The following is a 17,084-nucleotide window of genomic DNA, read 5'->3' as shown; positions in this document are numbered from 1 at the left end:
ACGCTGTGCATTACAGGGAAGACATCCTCCCTCATGTGGTACCCTTCCTGCAGGCTCATCCTGACATGACCCTCCAGCATGACAATGCCACCAGCCATACTGCTCGTTCTGTGCGTGATTTCCTGCAAGACAGGAATGTAAGGGTTCTGCCATGGCTAGTGAAAAGCCCGGATCTCAATCCCATTGAGCATGTCTGGGACCTGTTGGATCAGAGGGTGAGGGCTAGGGCCATTCCCCCCAGAAATGTCTGTGAACTTGCAGGTGCCTTGGTGGAAGACTTGGGTAACATCTCACAGCAAGAACTGGCAAATATGGTGCAGTCCATGAGGAGGAGATGCACTGCAGTACTTAATGCAGCTGGTGGCCACACCAGATACTGACTGTTACTTTTGAGTTTTAACCCCCCCCCCCCTTTGTTCAGGGACACATTATTCAATTTCTGTTAGTCACATGTCTGTGGAACTTGTTCAGTTTATGTCTTAGTTGTTGAATCTTGTTATGTTCATACAAACATTTACACATGTTAAGTTTGCTGAAAATTAACGCAGTTGACAGTGAGAGGATGTTTATTTTTTTGCTGAGTTTGTGATATTGTACAACAGGTCAGGAGAAAAGTCATGTCTCACTTGTTGACCATACATGATGTCATCACTGACATCTGGTGGTGCATGGATGTATGGATGATCTGTTCTTCTATGGCCATTAAAGGTGTTACACCTAGAAACCCTCCCCTATGCGGAAGCTATGTGAATTGCAACAGCACTAGGCTACATTAACAACAAATCTCCCCCTCCCCTGCATTCCATAAAATGGTGAACTCTCGCTTTAAAATCAAAATTGGTTTGAATTAAACATTTCACAACGATTTAGATGGTACAATGATTCCCTACACTATTCATTATAATATAATATATGCCATTTAGCAGACGCTTTTATCCAAAGCTTTTATCCAAAGCGACTTACAGTCATGTGTGCATACATTCTACGTATTGGTGGTCCCGGGGATCGAACCCACTACCCTGGCGTTACAAGCGCCATGCTCTACCAACTGAGCTACAGAAGGATTGTTTTCTCACATAAACTGAAATTGAGCAAAAAGTGTAGAATTTTAGCAACCAGGAAATGACAGAGCAATTTCTACATTGGTGACTTGACCCGATTTCCACTAGATAACACAACCACAAAGCATTCCCATTTTGACAACACATGCCACATCGGCGGGAGAAATCAATAGGCGAATATCAGAGCAAATCACAACACGGGTGGGTAAATAATACTCTGAAACACTATCATTGCACTATTACTACAGATATGCTGTATTATGGCCATTTTCTGAAATTACAATGCAAAAATTCACCCATCACATTTTATGCTGTAGTCTACAATTGGTGCAGAAGCCTCACGCCATATATTTAATTTAAAAAATATATCCTCCCATTTCTCTGAACAGCTCTTTTATGTTGTGTTTTTTATACGTCAAATAAGTGGGCTGAGCCATCATTGTGGCACGGAGTCGGGAACCACTATGATCTGTGTGGTCCAGAGACTTAAATGGCACTTAACGCAGTGAACCAACCCTGGCCCTGCTGCTCCCAATTTGCTCAGTGCATTCCTGCACAGTTCAGGAGTCTTGTGCAAAATGAACATGTGGCATGGCATGAAAGTTACCTAAATCAACATGACATAGCACAAAACTTACCTAACAAAGAACCAGGTTAATAAAACTGGTAATAAATAAATAAATAAAGAGAAATATGATATAGGCCTACAGTAGTAGTTTTCAGGAAATTCTCACTTTTTAAAGAGTAGGCTACAATTATATCCGACCAGTGGTTTAGCCCGATCTTTCCAAGGGTTGGTACAAGCTATTTTTAGCATTTCACCTCAGTCAGAAGAATGCAAAGGCTAACCTATTATTTAATGAACCTCGTGGCATGGAGTACCTCAAATTACCTTTGAATCATCATACTTTGAAAAAGCAAAAATGGAATTCTAAGAAGTGAACACCCATTTATAATAGAGGTCCTCACAAATTAAAGGACAGCCTTTCCAAAAAAAGTTGTCTGCAAAATGGGACCCTCAAATATGTTTCCCGTCATGAACATGAATCACAATTTTATATTTTGCATTCACACTTATTTTTCTCATGTGTATTCTGCAATTGGTACAGTATGTTGTATGATAACGATTCACTACTCAAGTGAAAATAGGCCCTCTTGGATGTCAATTATTTGGGCATTGAATGTTCTGGGCATTTTACCATGATTGAAATCAGTGGTTTGGAGTTTTGAAAAAGTTGCCCTATGTCCGAAAAGACTTGTATCACATGTTTTTATTAGTATCAATCCTCATTTTGGAGCAGCTTTTGACATCGCTAATAATAATGTTATTTATAGAAATTACCCACTGGGCACATACAGGTTGAATCAAAGTTGTTTCTATGTCATTTCAACAAAATTACATTAAACCAAACGTGGAAAAGGCTACATGTTGAATTGACGTCTGTGCACCAGTGGGTACTGTCATCACAATAGCCACAAGAGTCATGTGACCTATACAAAGCGAGTCACTCCCCTTTCTCCACAACTTGCCTATATAGACAAAGGATGAAGAAAGAGTGTTTGTGTAGATTAGAGGGAGAGAGTCACTTCAACACCCCTCAAGTCATTGAAGCTGAAAGCAGGAACAAGTATTTGAACCAGGGAAACCCTTGGGAGCCGAGTCAACTCATTTGCCACAGAGATATTGCCAATAACACACTGTAAGTATTGCAGTTTATTGTGTAAGCCCATTTAGAGGGGGGAAGGAGGGATGGGGGAAGGAAAATATATTTTATAAGATGGAAAGTCTGCACAAAGGTGGTAGACAGACCAAGCAGGCTCAGAACTCACAGTACCCAGGATTCGATGATTTGAGTTGGGAGGACAAAGACTAGTATTATTTCTTATTGTTGTTGCATTGTCGAGAAGGAACCTGCAAGTAAGAATTTAATTGGAAGGTGTATCACCATACATACGACTAATAAAACTTGTAACTTCTCTGTGCCAACTCCACAATGGTACAAGCAAAGGTGAGTGTGGGTATGACTTTCAGGTATAGTCTACTAACAAAGACTTGAAAGAATGTAATCATCGTTAGAAACGTATATCTTGCTGATTTTAATTGAGGTAATATGAGATGGAACAGAACTCAATGCTGCACTTTTTTCCAGACAGGTTTGGATTTGTGTTTAATGATTTGGGATGACGCAACAGAACAAACTAGCAAGGATTCACAAAGTAAGGGGCTACAAACTGGTTGGTATTAGTCAATTCAAAGGGTATTAAGTGGATATTGAAAATACTGTTTATGTACACAGTGGTTAAGCAGTCTGTATTTAAATCCTATGGTTACTGTAATTATGTCTTATTATGTCTTCTTACATGGATTCCCACACTGAGATGACAGATGTTTGGTAAACTCTCAATACAGTCTTCTGTGTTTCACTTTAGTGTATGCGACTATGTAAGTTAAAGCTTAATTGACAAGGAACATCGATCACACTAGTGAAAATTAACGTGCTGTGTTTGACTATTGATAAAATTCTAACTTTGAGATGGTTCATGGAAGATGTTGAAAGTTGAAAAAAAGAGACTGATCACTTGAAAAATAATGAAACGATACCCCGGCAATAACCAAAGATGGCAGTATTGCAACTCATCTTTGCTCAAAAAAAGTAATAATTTAACGAGCAAATTACAAAGCATAAGCTCTGAATAACTTTGAAATAGTTTTAGGCCTATGTTCCATCAATAAATAATCAGATCTGTGCAGAAACAGAGAGCTCCTTGTTTTACATTTTATTTTCTTGTATAGTCACCCCATTGAAGTGTCCTGGTTGAAGGAATATTTTTTGGGTAGTCACCCCATTGAAGTGTCCTGGGTGAAGGAATACTTTTTGGGTAGTCACCCCATTGAAGTGTCCTGGGTGAAGGAATATTTTTTGGGTAGTCACCCCATTGAAGTGTCCTGGGTGAAGGAATATTTTTTGGGTAGTCACCCCATTGAAGTGTCCTGGGTGAAGGAATATTTTTTGGGTAGTCACCCCATTGAAGTGTCCTGGGTGAAGGAATATTTTTGGGGGGGATTTTCAAGTCTCTCAGTCGAGCACCTGATTCCCTTTTTGTTCAAGCTGAGCTAAAGTGCATTTGGGTACACTTTCCTTCCATTGAAATAGGAGCTGGGGCTTTGAGTCCTTATGACTCATACTCACAGAGCTGGACCTAGCCTTTTGGGGGCCCTAACCGAGATTTGGTTGGGGGGCCATCCCACCTCGCGGGCAAAACATTTTAGCCCCCCCCCCCCTTGACAGCGGAGAGAACATTTTGGTTTTAAAATACATTTCCTGCAATTATCAACATTTCGCCATGGGCAGTAGAGATAATGTTAACATTTTAAAACAACTTTCTGCAATTCTACACGTTTTGCCATGGGGCAGAGAGAAGTTTAGCAATGTAATAACATATTCCAGGCAATTATACTCATTTAGCCATGGGGTGGAGAGAGAAATATTTTCTGTTTTAAAGCTAATTTCCTGTAATTCTACACATTTTGCCAATACTTATTATATGTTAATGATATCTGAATGAGATTGACTAACAAAATCAAAGGGGGCCCCCTAGAGTTCAGGGGCCCTGGGTATATGTCCTGTGTGCCCAGTTGGTATTCGGGCATGATTACTACAAAGTTTAGATAGCTGGCTAGACTACTTTACCAATATAAAAAATGTTAGCTGGCATGGCTAATTGAGTGACTGCCAGTGACTAACTTAACAAGAGAAAAACTGATGCTGCATAATCAAATTTCGAAATGGCACCTTGTGTATTCTACTATTCTAACACTGAGTTCATAAAAATAGATACGTTTTTTTTGGGTGGGCCCCCTAGTGGCCAGGGGCACTAAGCAACCGCTTATGTAGCTTTATGCCTGGGGCCGGCCATGCATACACATCCTTATATAGTTCTACAGCAGGTGTTGAATCAGTCAACTCTGACATGCTCTGCAGAATATCTTATTCAAGTGACAAAACTTGATGCAAAACACACTGTTACATCACTCGTTTGCTTTGCTAGTTAGTTGAGAGCATCTAGCAAGTTTGTTGATTAGTTTAGTTTTTTTGCTGCTCTTTCTTGAGGGGCTGCTCTTGCCTACGTGTGCTGATTACCTGTAACTACATGTGTATGGTTAACTTTAACTTAACACAAAAGGGCATGAATACAGCACCTCTCATGAAGCACAGTATGGGCTGTTGTTAGGGTTTGGGTCTGGCACACACACGTGCCCTGTTCCCAGAACTCTTCTCTCAGAGTTCTCTATTGGTCATTGGCCTGGATACGACCGTACACTTATCAAAACAAATCAAATAAAAATGTATCGGTCACATACACGTGTTTAGCAGATGTTATTGCGGGTGTAGCAAATCTCTTGTGTGTATGAACTGAAGTACCCGCACTCTCCTCCATTGCGAAACACTTGTTTCCCATTAGCCAAAATAGTTGCCTGGAGTGAGATAACTGGGGGGATGGTGGATGATATACAATAGATGACATGGTTTCAACACAATAAAAAAAATTGGATGTTGGGAAAATAGCCTGTCTCAAACTGACTCTGGAACATGTGCCATCTTGCCATCACCCTCAATAATTCTCAAGCTTTGGCCACCAGCATTTGACCATTCATAAATCACTCAATTAGTAACGCTTTTAAACACTTGGTGGTTTTATGATGTAGGTGCACTTATCCTTGTGTGGTGGTCACTGTTGTTGTGAAGAAGACACCGTTTATGATCAGAATCACCTTTATTGGCCAACTACATTTACACATACTTAGTGATATGATTCTGCTCGTGATATACAACATTTAGAGACAGAGTACAGGCAGGAGTTTGCACAAAGTTTCTCCCCCACACAAGCTGTTCCTTCTAGGAATCCGCAATCTTTGGCCCCTGTACAGATTCTAAGAAAGGGGTGAGGAAATTGTAAATTGTCCATTCAAGGGGAAAGGTCTTTAGGGAGATTAAGTTTGTTGAGTTAGCCGTTTTTATGAGTTTAAACTGTAGAGAGTCTAAATTAAAAGGGTTTGGCAGCGGCGGTGGGTTGTCCAGCAGTCCCTCCTAAAACCTTACGGGTCAACGAACATCCTGCTCTCCTTCAAACCTTTTCTGTTCCTCACTGTCGGGGGTTACTAGAACTAACTGCTGCCCCTGCTGTTAAACAAGACAAAGAGAAGGCAGCTACACACACACACACACACACACACACACACACACACACACACACACACACACACACACACACACACACACACACACACACACACACACACACACACACACACACACACACACACACACACACACACACACACACACACACACACACACACACACTCTCTCTCTCTCTCTCTCTCTCTGACTCACCTACTTAGCAGCCGTACATGTTACAGCAGGACAGGGAATCAGACTGCAGCATTTGAATTGCACACTGTGGAGATACTGTAAAGAAGACAAACATTTAGGGGTTTCCTTTGTTTTTCTCTTTTATTTGGCTTCCACAGACTCTCCGTTATTGAGGTAAGAGATTTTGGTGCAGGATTTTGTCAGGGAGGAGAAATGCATCTTGGAATTCTTGCTTGTGATGGAGATAAAGAGGGCGAAGAGCCTGAGTGATGTACATGAGAAGAAGTAATAACTAAATTGACATCTGAATTACTATTAAACATCTGTAAGCAAGGTTGATTATATGAATACACAAATGAGCTTAAAATGAGATATGTTATTGTAAATACAAGGGACACAATGAGTGTTGATGTTTGAGAGGACTTTATTACTCAGAGCAGTTCGGTAGTGTGTACATTGTCCCAGTACATCTTAACTGCCTATCTTTGTGAAAATATAAGGGGCGAAAATGTACATGTTTGTAAGCGACTAATAATCATCTATGTCCATGGATTCTGTGCATTTTCACTGTTGCAGGACAATGGTGAGAGAAGAACATTGAGATACGCAGTGCAAATAGTTCCTCTAAAAGGCATTCATAACCTTTGACTTTAATATGAAACGTTGTTTGAAATGAATACCCATTTATTAGATGATATATAAGTTTGATGACCTCGATGACTTCTGGATAATATTGTGTAATTCAGTCTCATGGAATAAAGTGCCAATAAGGTTCATAGGAACTGAATGAATTATGTCATCTCCTTAGTTGAGGGAGATTGATGCAATCCCAGAAAGCTCGTCACCAACAATAAATTACTCCTTTTCATTTTCATCTGTGGTGGAAGGTGGCAGAGCTACATCGGTGTTGTCAGACCATGAGCCTTCCCGAAAATTGTTCTTCTCACGAAAATGTCCCACAACCGGCACGAGACTCGCCTGAAGTCGGTACCACCGATCTACCAACTTCTGTCTGTAGCATAGAACAGTTTGGGCTTGGTTGTTTAGGACGCCCACGCTCTGTCTGTCTGTTTTGACTCCCTGCAGGTTGAGTGAGTCGTGATGGCTTCCTGCACGGTGTCTATCCTCTTCCTTCTCATCGTTGCAATGTCAGCAGCAGAGCCGCCAGGCTGCAAGATCCGGATCACAAACAGAGGCCTCGAAATGTGTAAGAAATTGACAACAAAAACACTCTGTGCCTTCAGAAAGTATTCATACCCTTTGACTTATTCTACATGTTGTTGTGTTACAGCTTGAATTCAAAATAGATTAAATGAATTGTTTATTGAAAATGAAATACAGAAATATCTCATTTACATAAGTATTCACACCCCTGAGTCAATACATGTTAGAATTGCCTTTGGCAACGATTAGAGCTGTGAGTCTTTCTGGGTAAGTCTAAGAGCTTTGCACACCTGGATTGTGCAACATATTTGCACATTATTCTTTTTTTAAATTCTTCAAACTGTCTAGTTGGTTTATGATCATTTCTAGACAGCCATTTTCAAATAGTCATAGATTTTCAAACCCATTTAAGTCAAAACTGTAACTCGAACATTCACTGTCTTCTTGGTAAGCAACTCCAGTGTAGATTTTGCCTTGTGTTTTAGGTTCTTGTCCTGCTGAAAGGTGAATTTGTCATCCAGTGTCTATTGGAAAGCAGACTGAACCAGGTTTTCCTCTAGGATTTTGCCTGTGCTTCGCTTTATTCCATTTATTTTTATCCTGAAAAACTCCCTAGTCCTTGCAGATGACAAGCACACCCATAACATGATGCAGCCCACCCCCATGCTTGAAAATATGAAGCGTGGTACTCAGTAATGTGTTGGTATTCATGACAAAAAGTGAATTGCTTGGCCAAGATGTTTGCAGTATTACTTTAGTGCCTTGTTTCAAACAGGATGCATGTTTTGTAATATTTGTATTCTGTACAGACTTTCTTCTTCTCCTTCTGACAATTAGGTTAGTATTGTAGAGTATCTACAATGTTGTTGATCCATCCTCTGTTTTTTCCTATCACAGCCATTATCTCTGTAACTGTTTTAAAGTCACCATTGGCCTCATGGTGAAATTCCTAAGCACCGCTTGCCTCTCTTCCCAGACTTATCAATAAACGGTCCGGGTCCCACCTCAGTGATCCAGGTCCTACATAGACTTTCAGGGCCAGGCTAGCTAACAAACGCTGCACAGCATGCTAGCCAGGTTAGCTAACTTGCCGAGATGAGCTAGCTCCTTCTAGCTATTCCGGCTTCCTAACAATGGAATTGCTTGAGTAGCTATCTTGTTTAGTGTATGTCACTAGCGTTAAGTCACATGGTTATTCTAAATCAGGGGTGTCAAAGTCAAATGGACGGAGGGCCAAATAAAAAAATTAGCTACAAGCCGAGGGCCGGACTGTTCGAATGTTCATTGAATTTTTTTAAATGACGCATATAGTCTAGTGAACCTAATTGAACCTACTGAAAACCTAACAAATATATTCCAATATGATCAGATAAATAAAGCAATATTTTCTTATGGCTCTGTCAGTAATCTTTAATTTTCAACAGACACAAAAGACAAATTTCCTTTATATAAAAATCCCCATAACATGAACATTAAATGAAAGAAACCGGTATTCAAGGCACCATCAGTAGCCTATATTTTCTATTTTAGCAAAAGTGGGCTAAATTTACTTCAAAGAAAAAAACAATAATAGCAATTTTCTATCATCCACTCAACTTGGTTTTAAATGCCTTCACTGTACTGTACATATCAGAGATGACACGATCCCGACCCTGCAGCTGCAAGTTCATTGCATTCAGATGACTCGTAATGTCACACAGAAAAGCCATTTCACACAGAAACATTTCGTCTCGGAGTTGTGTTGTGTCTTTCCCTTTGCTGTCCAAGAACAGACAAATCTCCTCACGAAGCTCGAAACATCTTTGAAGCACCTTTCCCTGGCTTAGCCATCGCACCTCTGTGTGATAAGGCAAATCACCATGCTCCGTTTCTAACTCCGTCAGAAATGCCTTGAACTGGCGGTGATTCAAACCTTTGGCTCTGATAAAGTTAACTGTGCGCGTGATGATGCTCATTACATGCTCCATTTTCAAGGCTTTACCGCACAACGCTTCCTGGTGTATGATACAATGATAAGCTGTCAGCTCACCTGTCGCGTTTTCCTCTTGCATCTTTTCCCGTATCTTCGCCAGCAGTCCGCTCCTGTGTCCACACATCGCAGGTGCTCCGTCGGTTGTCAAACCCACAAGTTTTTCCCAAGGCAGCTCCATCTCATTTACACATCTTGACACCTCTTCATACAAATCATGCCCGTAGTTGTGCCATGCATAGGACGTAAAGCCAAAAACTCCTCTGTCACGCTTAGGCTGGAGTCCACTCCGCGGATGAAAATTGACAACTGGGCAATGTCAGAAATGTCGGTGCTCTCATCCACAGCCAAGGAATATGCAATGAAATCTTTTCCCTTTTTCACAAGCTGCTCTTTTAGATTGATGGACAACTGGTCTACTCTCTCGGCAATGGTGTTTCTGCTCAGACTCACATTTAAAAAGAGTTGCCTTTTTTCTGGGCAAACTTCGTCACAAACTTTAATCATGCAGTTTTTGATGAAATCCCCCTCCGTAAATGGCCGGGCTGATTTAGCGATCTCTTCTGCCAAAATAAAACTGGCCTTGACAGCAGCCTGGCCTTGAGATTTGGCTTTTTTGAACAGAGCCTGTCGAGATTTGAGGCCTCGTTTTAATTCCTCTGCCTTTTGTAGCCTTTGTTCCATGTCCATATTCTTGTTGTTGTCCGCGTGTTTCGTTTCATAATGTCGTCTCAGATTATACTCTTTCAGTACCGCCACACTTTCTCCACACAGAAGACACACAGGTTTTCCAGCTACCTCCGTGAACAAATACTCCGACTCCCACCTTGTTTGAAACCCCCCGGTTCTCAGTGTCCACCTTCCGTTTTGCCATTTTTGATGGGTATCTGAAAGTTAATTTTACTGTGATGCTGACAACTGCTGTGCCAATAAATATTGAAATGAAGCAGCCTACTGCTCGGTGCGTCACCGTTGCATTGTGGGAAATGTAGTATTGGTGCGTGTAAAAGATCTGCGGGCTGCCGGCTTGCTGCGGTCTGCGGGCCGGTTCTAATAACAAATCAAGATCATCCCAGGGGCCGTAAAAAAACCTTCTCACGGGCCGGATGTGGCCCGCGGGCCTTGACTCTGACATATGTGTTCTAAATGGACCATGCTGCAGTCAAATAGGCTAGCTAGCCTAGCATAGCCTACAAGCCTCATGGCTAACATCAACTAGCATGCATAACTTCTGGCGAATGAAGCTTACTAGCGTTCCCCTGGTGTTAGAGGCAATCCTATTCCTATTTACAATTCCTGAAGTTGGAGGGAGTGGAGGAAGCAGGGAATGCATGCACCTCCGATAAGGTAGCATCCTCCGAGCACTTGCACGGGTAACCCTCCAGAGCGAGCGACCAGTGCATCCCTCCACAAAAACATTACTGTGATGTCAGTGCCGCCACGTTTGCTTACGGAAGGCCAAATGGGGTGCTAAGTCAGCCATTGTCGGAGCCCCCTGTGTCCATAAGGGTCCGGGCTTCATCCAGGCTATACAGTCTCATGGAAGCACAACTTAATTGGAAGTTTGTCCATGTTTAAAGCCCCCTATGTTACCACGTTCACAGGGTTCAATAGGTATATATGGGTTCTATGGGTGATTGGTTTAATTCCTGGGAATTAGATTCCATTACGAATCATCCCTGTCTGTTACCACAGAAGGGAGACATTTTTCTGTGCTGTCTGTCCCTTTTCCAGCTGGGTTACAAGGTGCTGTGGCACCGGTACCTATGACCGGTGGGTATGATAACCTCCATGATAACATTTTTTTCCCTGGGTCTATTTTCTTTGCGTGCGGTTCAGCGCTGGGTTCCAGGTCGCATCTTAATAATAAGTTGGGTGTTGCTTATATTTGTCTGGTTTATATATATATATGCCATTTAGCAGACGCTTTTATCCAAAGCAACTTACAGTCATGTGTGCATACATTCTACGTATGGGTGGTCCCGGGAATCGAACCCACTACCCTGGCGTTACAAGCACCATGCTCTACCAACTGAGCTACAGAAGGACCACTCGATATGTGGTTTCACACGTATGTAATGGAAATATGTTTTTTTTTGTGTATCTCAACTCCCCCTGAGGGAGTGGGGTCACAGCCAGGGTCCCCATTGTACAGCACCCCTGGAACAATTAGGGTTAACTGCTTTGCTCAAGGGAACAGCAGGACAGATTTTTCACCTTGTCGACTCCGGTATTCGGACGAGTGACCTTTCGCTCTAACCTCGAGGTTAACCTGGCTAGCGTGTTGTGGAACACTTGTAAGCTAGCCTGGTCTCAAAAGTCTATGTAAGATCTGATCACTGAGGTGGGACATGTACCGTTCATTCATAAGTCTGGGAAGAGAGGCAAGTCGTGCTTAGCCAAGGCAGACACAGGCGAAGGGGGGATACCCAAAGAACCTGGTCGCCCTCTCTACTTACCGCCTAAACCGAGTGAAGCTTGTTGTGACAGAAGTAACACCAAGTGGGACTGCCAATCAGGGTACGTCATTGATTGACGGAGCCCCCGAACCCAGACTAGACCGGGCTTCAACCCAAAGTTCCACTGTGTGTACGGGTGTCAAAAGTGTTGCATCTCCCACATGTGGCTTCAATGAAAAGTGTCCGTTCTCCACATTCAGACACATGGTGCTCGTGAGTGGTGGAAAGGGAAAAATAACCAATCTCTTTCTACAAGGTGGCGTTCCTCCCTGTCAGATGGCATTTGACGGGAGGCTCGCTGTCTGCTCCAACCAATGGTGCGCATGCGCGGTATTGCTCTGGATCATGCGAACATGATTTTGTGTGCTGGTCTTTCACTTCTCTCACAGCATAAACCGTTTGCTTCGGGTGTCCTTGTCAGGCCTACGGGTCCAGGCCAACAGGGTGGGACCCTCTGTTATTGTCAGGGAGTTACCATGGTTTCAGTTGTACCCCACAGGGAGGTCACGACAGACACATTCACCTCGAGGGTGGGGTGACTTGAAAGATGGCAGAGCGCACTGCATATCAATTACCTGGAGCTCCTAATGGTGTATCTGGTGCTCAGGCGCTTCTTCCCGGCTGTGTCAGGCTGGCTTGTGATGGTCAGAACCGGCAATATTTATAGTGGTGGTGCCATACACCAACAGACGGTGAGGGACTCAGTCTCTCTCCCTCCTAACCTTAGTTTATTGCTGTGGAGCAGCGCTCACATGTTCTCGCTTCTCTATGGTTGCCTCAACTCGGGCGTAGATCTTCTGTCCAGGTTCTCTTAGGAGTGGTGGGTACACCCCTGGGGGGTCTCCCAGATATATGAAATGTTCGGCAGGGCCAACGTAGAATGTATGCACACATGACTGTAAGTCGCTTTGGATAAAAGCGTCTGCTAAATGGCATATACATACATACATACATCTTTAAGCATCGCAAAGAAGCACTCTTTGTCGTATGTTTCTTTCGATGAGGGACCTGAACACTTCATTGAGAACTGACACACTCATACTCTCTTTTACACATTTCCCCCTGTTGTCCACATTGACGGGGCTGCAGTGGATCAGATTGAGGGCTTTAAAAACCTCGGTGTAACCTCACTAAGGACCTATCGTGGTCAAAACACAGCCTCCCCCTCAGGAGGCTGAAAAGATTTGGCATGGGTCCTCATATCCTCAAAAAAGTTTTACAGCTACACCATTAAGAACATCTCGACTGGCTGCATCACCTCTTCTTATGTCAACTGCTTGGCATCCGACCGCAAGGCACACAGAGTGTAGTTCGCGTACGGCCCAGTACATCACTGGCGCCGAGCTCCCTGACATCCAGAACTTCTATACCAGGCGGACTCAGAGGAAGCACCTCAAAATTGTCAAAGACCCCAGCCACCCAAGTCATAGACTGTTCTCTCTGCTACTGCATGGCAAGCTGTACCGGAGCGCCCCTTCTGGGACCAAAAGGGTCCTGAACAGCTTCTACTCACAAACCATAAGACTGCTAAATAATTTGTTAAATAGTTACCCAAATAGCTACCTGGACTATCTGCATTTACCCTTTTTGCACTAACTTTTCTGACTCATCACATACAGTTAAAGTTGGAAGTTTACATACACTTAGGCTGGTGTCATTAAAACTCGTTTTTCAACCACTCCACAAATTTCTTGTTAACAAACTATAGTTTTGGCAAGTCGGTTAGGTCATATACTTTGTGCATGACTCAATTGTTTACAGACATATTATTTCACTTATAATTCACTGTATCACAATGTCAGTGGGTCAGAAGTTTACATACTAAGTTGACTGTGCCTTTAAACAGCTTGGAAAAATACAGAAAATAATGGCATGGCTTTAGAAGCTCCTGATAGGCTAATTGACCTCATTTGAGTCAATTGGAGGTGTACCTGTGGATGTATTTCAAGGCCGACCTTCAAAGTCAGTGCCTTTTTGCTTGACATCATGGGAAAATCAAAACAAATCAGCCAAGACTTCAGAAAAAAATTGTAGACAAGTCTGGTTCATCCTTGGGAGCAATTTCCAAACACCTGAAGGTGCCACGTTCATCTGTACAAACAATAGTACGCAAGTATAAACACCATGGGACCACGCAGCCGTCATACCACTCAGTCTCCTAGAGATTGAGCAGTCTCCTAGAGATTAATTGACTTTGGTGCGAAAAGTGCAAATCAAAACAACAGCAAAGGACCTTGTGAAGATGCTGGAGGAAACAGGTACAAAAGTATCTATATCCACAGTAAAACGAGTCCTATATCGACATAACCTGAAAGGCCGCTCAGCAAGGAAAAGTCATTGCTCCAAAACCGCCATAAGAAAGCCAGACTACGGTTTGCAACTGCACATGGGGACAAAGATGGTACTTTTTGGAGAAATGTCCTCTGGTCTGATGAAACAAAAATAGAACTGTTTGGCCTTAATGACCATCATTATGTTTGGAGGAAAAAGGGGGATGCTTGCAAACCGAAGAACACCATCCCAACTGTTAAGCAGGGGGGTGGCAGCATCATGTTGTTGGGGTGCGTTGCTGCAGGAGTGACTGGTGCATTTCACAAAATAGATGGCTTCACGAGGCAGGAAAATGAGGTGGATATGTTGAAGCAATATCTCAAGACATCAGTTAGGAAATTAAAGCTTGGTCGCAAATGGGTCTTCCAAATGGACAATGACCCCAAGCATACTACCAAAGTTGTGGCAAAATGGTTTAAGGACAACAAAGTCAAGGTATTGGAGTGCCCATCACAAAGCCCTGACCTCAATCCTATAGAAAATTTGTGGGCAGAACTGAAAAAGCGTGTGCGAGCAAGGAGGCCTACAAACCTGACTCAGTTACACCCGCTCTGTCGGGAGGAATGGGCCAAAATTCACTCAACTTATTGTGGGAAGCTAGTGGAAGGCTAAACAATGCAAAGGCAATGCAACCAAATATTAATTTAGTGTATGTAAACTTCTGACCCACTGGGAATGTGATGAAAGAAATTAAAGCTTAAATAAATCATTCTCTCTACTATTATTCTGACATTTCACATTCTTAAAATAAAGTGGTGATCCTAACTGACCCAAAACAGGGAATCAAATGTCAGGAATTGTGTAAAAAAATGAGTTTAAATGTATTTGGCTCAGGTGTATGTAAAATTCTGTCTTCAACTGTATGCTGCTGCTACTGTTTTTTCTCTGTAACTTTATTCCTAGTTATATGTACTACCTCAATTACCTCGTACCCCTGCATATCGACTCTGTACAGGTTTTCCCCTGTATATTGGAAAGTTATCGTTACTCAGTGTGTATTTATTATTACATGTTTAACTTTTCTATTATTCTCTATTTTCCTTTTTGGTTCACTGAGATCATTTGCCTTTTAGGCGATGACCTGTGACAACTCCGGTTGTGCAGGGACCTGTTGTCCCAGGCGCACGGGCAAGTTTGGAACGCAAAGCCGGAGATTTTATTTCTATCAGCCTGGCCCCTAGGAAGGCCAATCAGGTGGCTAGATCTAGAGCAGGCCTGGGCAACTCCAGTCCTCGGGGGCCTGATTAGTGTCACACTTTCCCCCCAGCCCCACTAGGGATTTAGCTTTGGTTTTGGATGCTCTGTGAGGCCCCGTTTGAACAACAGGAGGCTGTGGATCTGAGTATCCTCTCCTACACCACCTCCCTGCTTGTGCCTTTGCCTTGGGACACACGTGTTTTGGACCTCCACGTGTTATCTGTACACCCTTCCTGTACTCAGTTCACCTCGGGCGACTCTAAGATGACATTGTGTCCAAATGGGTCCTTCGATCCCAAAAGTCGAGGCTATGTCCTATAGGTCCTTAACTTTTGAGTTATTTCCCTTTTCGCCTCCTCCTTTTGCTTCTGAAGAGCAACAGAGGTTACACACCCTGTGTTTAGTACGAGCTACAGATGTTAGATCATAATTTGAGCTAGTTTGCTACAGCAGGAAAATGTGACCAGATTTATGTCTGTTTTGCTAATCCAGGTCGAGGCAGGGCAGCATCTCCCGCAGGATTGTGGAGGTTGTCTCCCTGCCATATCGCTGTCTCCCTGTCATAAGGGGCAAGGGTTACCTAGCAATGTATGTGCCGACTTCACCAGGGGTCTGGCAGCAGCTACTCTTCCTGGGGTCCAACACAAAACATGTAACATAATACAGAATGACATAATACAGAACATCATTAGACAAGAGCAGCTCAAGGACAGAACTACATACATTTTTTTTTTAAGGCACACGTAGCCTAAATATCAATGCATACACACAAACTATCTAGGTCAAATTTAAGGGTTGACTATAGGAAATACAGTATTTGTGCTGTGGTGAGTTGGGCATCACCACACACTTTTGTGAGGTTTTATCGCTTGGATGTCACTGCTACCAGTGTAGCCCACAGTGTGCTTACAGCTGGGACAGGGGAAATCACTAGGCAGCATGTCGTGTACACAATACCCAGGTCAGTTCTGGGTGGTCTGCCGTGGGCCGTTTTATTTACTACCCTTGGGGTCGGCTTAGGGTGGGATTCCATAATATGTTGTACCGAAGTTGACTGACTGAAAGGCAAAGTAACGTTATGACTTCAACTACTGTTCCCTGGAGGAGAAGTAAAACCCCTGTTAGGCCCCGCACCGCCCGTTTCTGGGCTCTGTGAAGAGCTTCCAGCGAGGTGCAGATTTCATTGGCCTTGTCAGGCACGATTTGAATTCCTTCAGTGAACAGTAGCTGTAGTCATAACGTTTCGTTTTCATCCGTCTCCAATAGTACTGAATGGTTGCAAGTTCAAATCCCCGAGCTAACAAGGTACAAATCTGTCGTTCTGCCCCTTAACAGGCAGCTAACCCACTGTTCCTAGGCCGTCATTAAAAATAAGAATTTGTTCTTAACTGACTTGCCTAGTTAAATAAAGGTAAAATAAATAAAATGGTCCTGGAACGTCTTCAGTCTTGACCAAAGGAAGACGTCACCTCCACTGCATTGTCACTATCAGGATTTTGCTCTACTTTAGCCTCCATTACCCAAACAA

The 17,084-nt window shown here is 42.9% G+C and overlaps 1 protein-coding gene across 3 annotated transcripts in view; it reads left to right on the top strand.

The window, feature by feature from the left end:
- Positions 1–2,607: 2,607 nt before the first annotated feature.
- The window catches only part of LOC124026131 (phospholipid transfer protein), a 28,123-nt gene continuing 13,646 nt past the window's right edge, over positions 2,608–17,084 (top strand). The window contains exons 1-2 of one of the 3 annotated variants that reach the window (XM_046339305.1): positions 2,608–2,761; positions 7,523–7,643. In XM_046339305.1, the coding sequence (XP_046195261.1) occupies positions 7,538–7,643 (106 nt within the window). In that variant the 5' untranslated portion in view covers positions 2,608–2,761; positions 7,523–7,537. Of the gene's footprint in view, positions 2,762–2,877; positions 3,071–6,423; positions 6,611–7,522; positions 7,644–17,084 lie in introns of those variants that run through there. The other 2 variants (XM_046339308.1, XM_046339299.1) reach the window with 2 other exon arrangements.

The sequence above is a fragment of the Oncorhynchus gorbuscha genome, linkage group LG03, assembly GCF_021184085.1.
Source record: "Oncorhynchus gorbuscha isolate QuinsamMale2020 ecotype Even-year linkage group LG03, OgorEven_v1.0, whole genome shotgun sequence".
Taxonomy (NCBI): Eukaryota; Metazoa; Chordata; class Actinopteri; order Salmoniformes; family Salmonidae; genus Oncorhynchus; species Oncorhynchus gorbuscha.
Note: the sequence above shows the minus strand (reverse complement) of the source record. Positions and strands in the feature narration are given on the sequence as shown.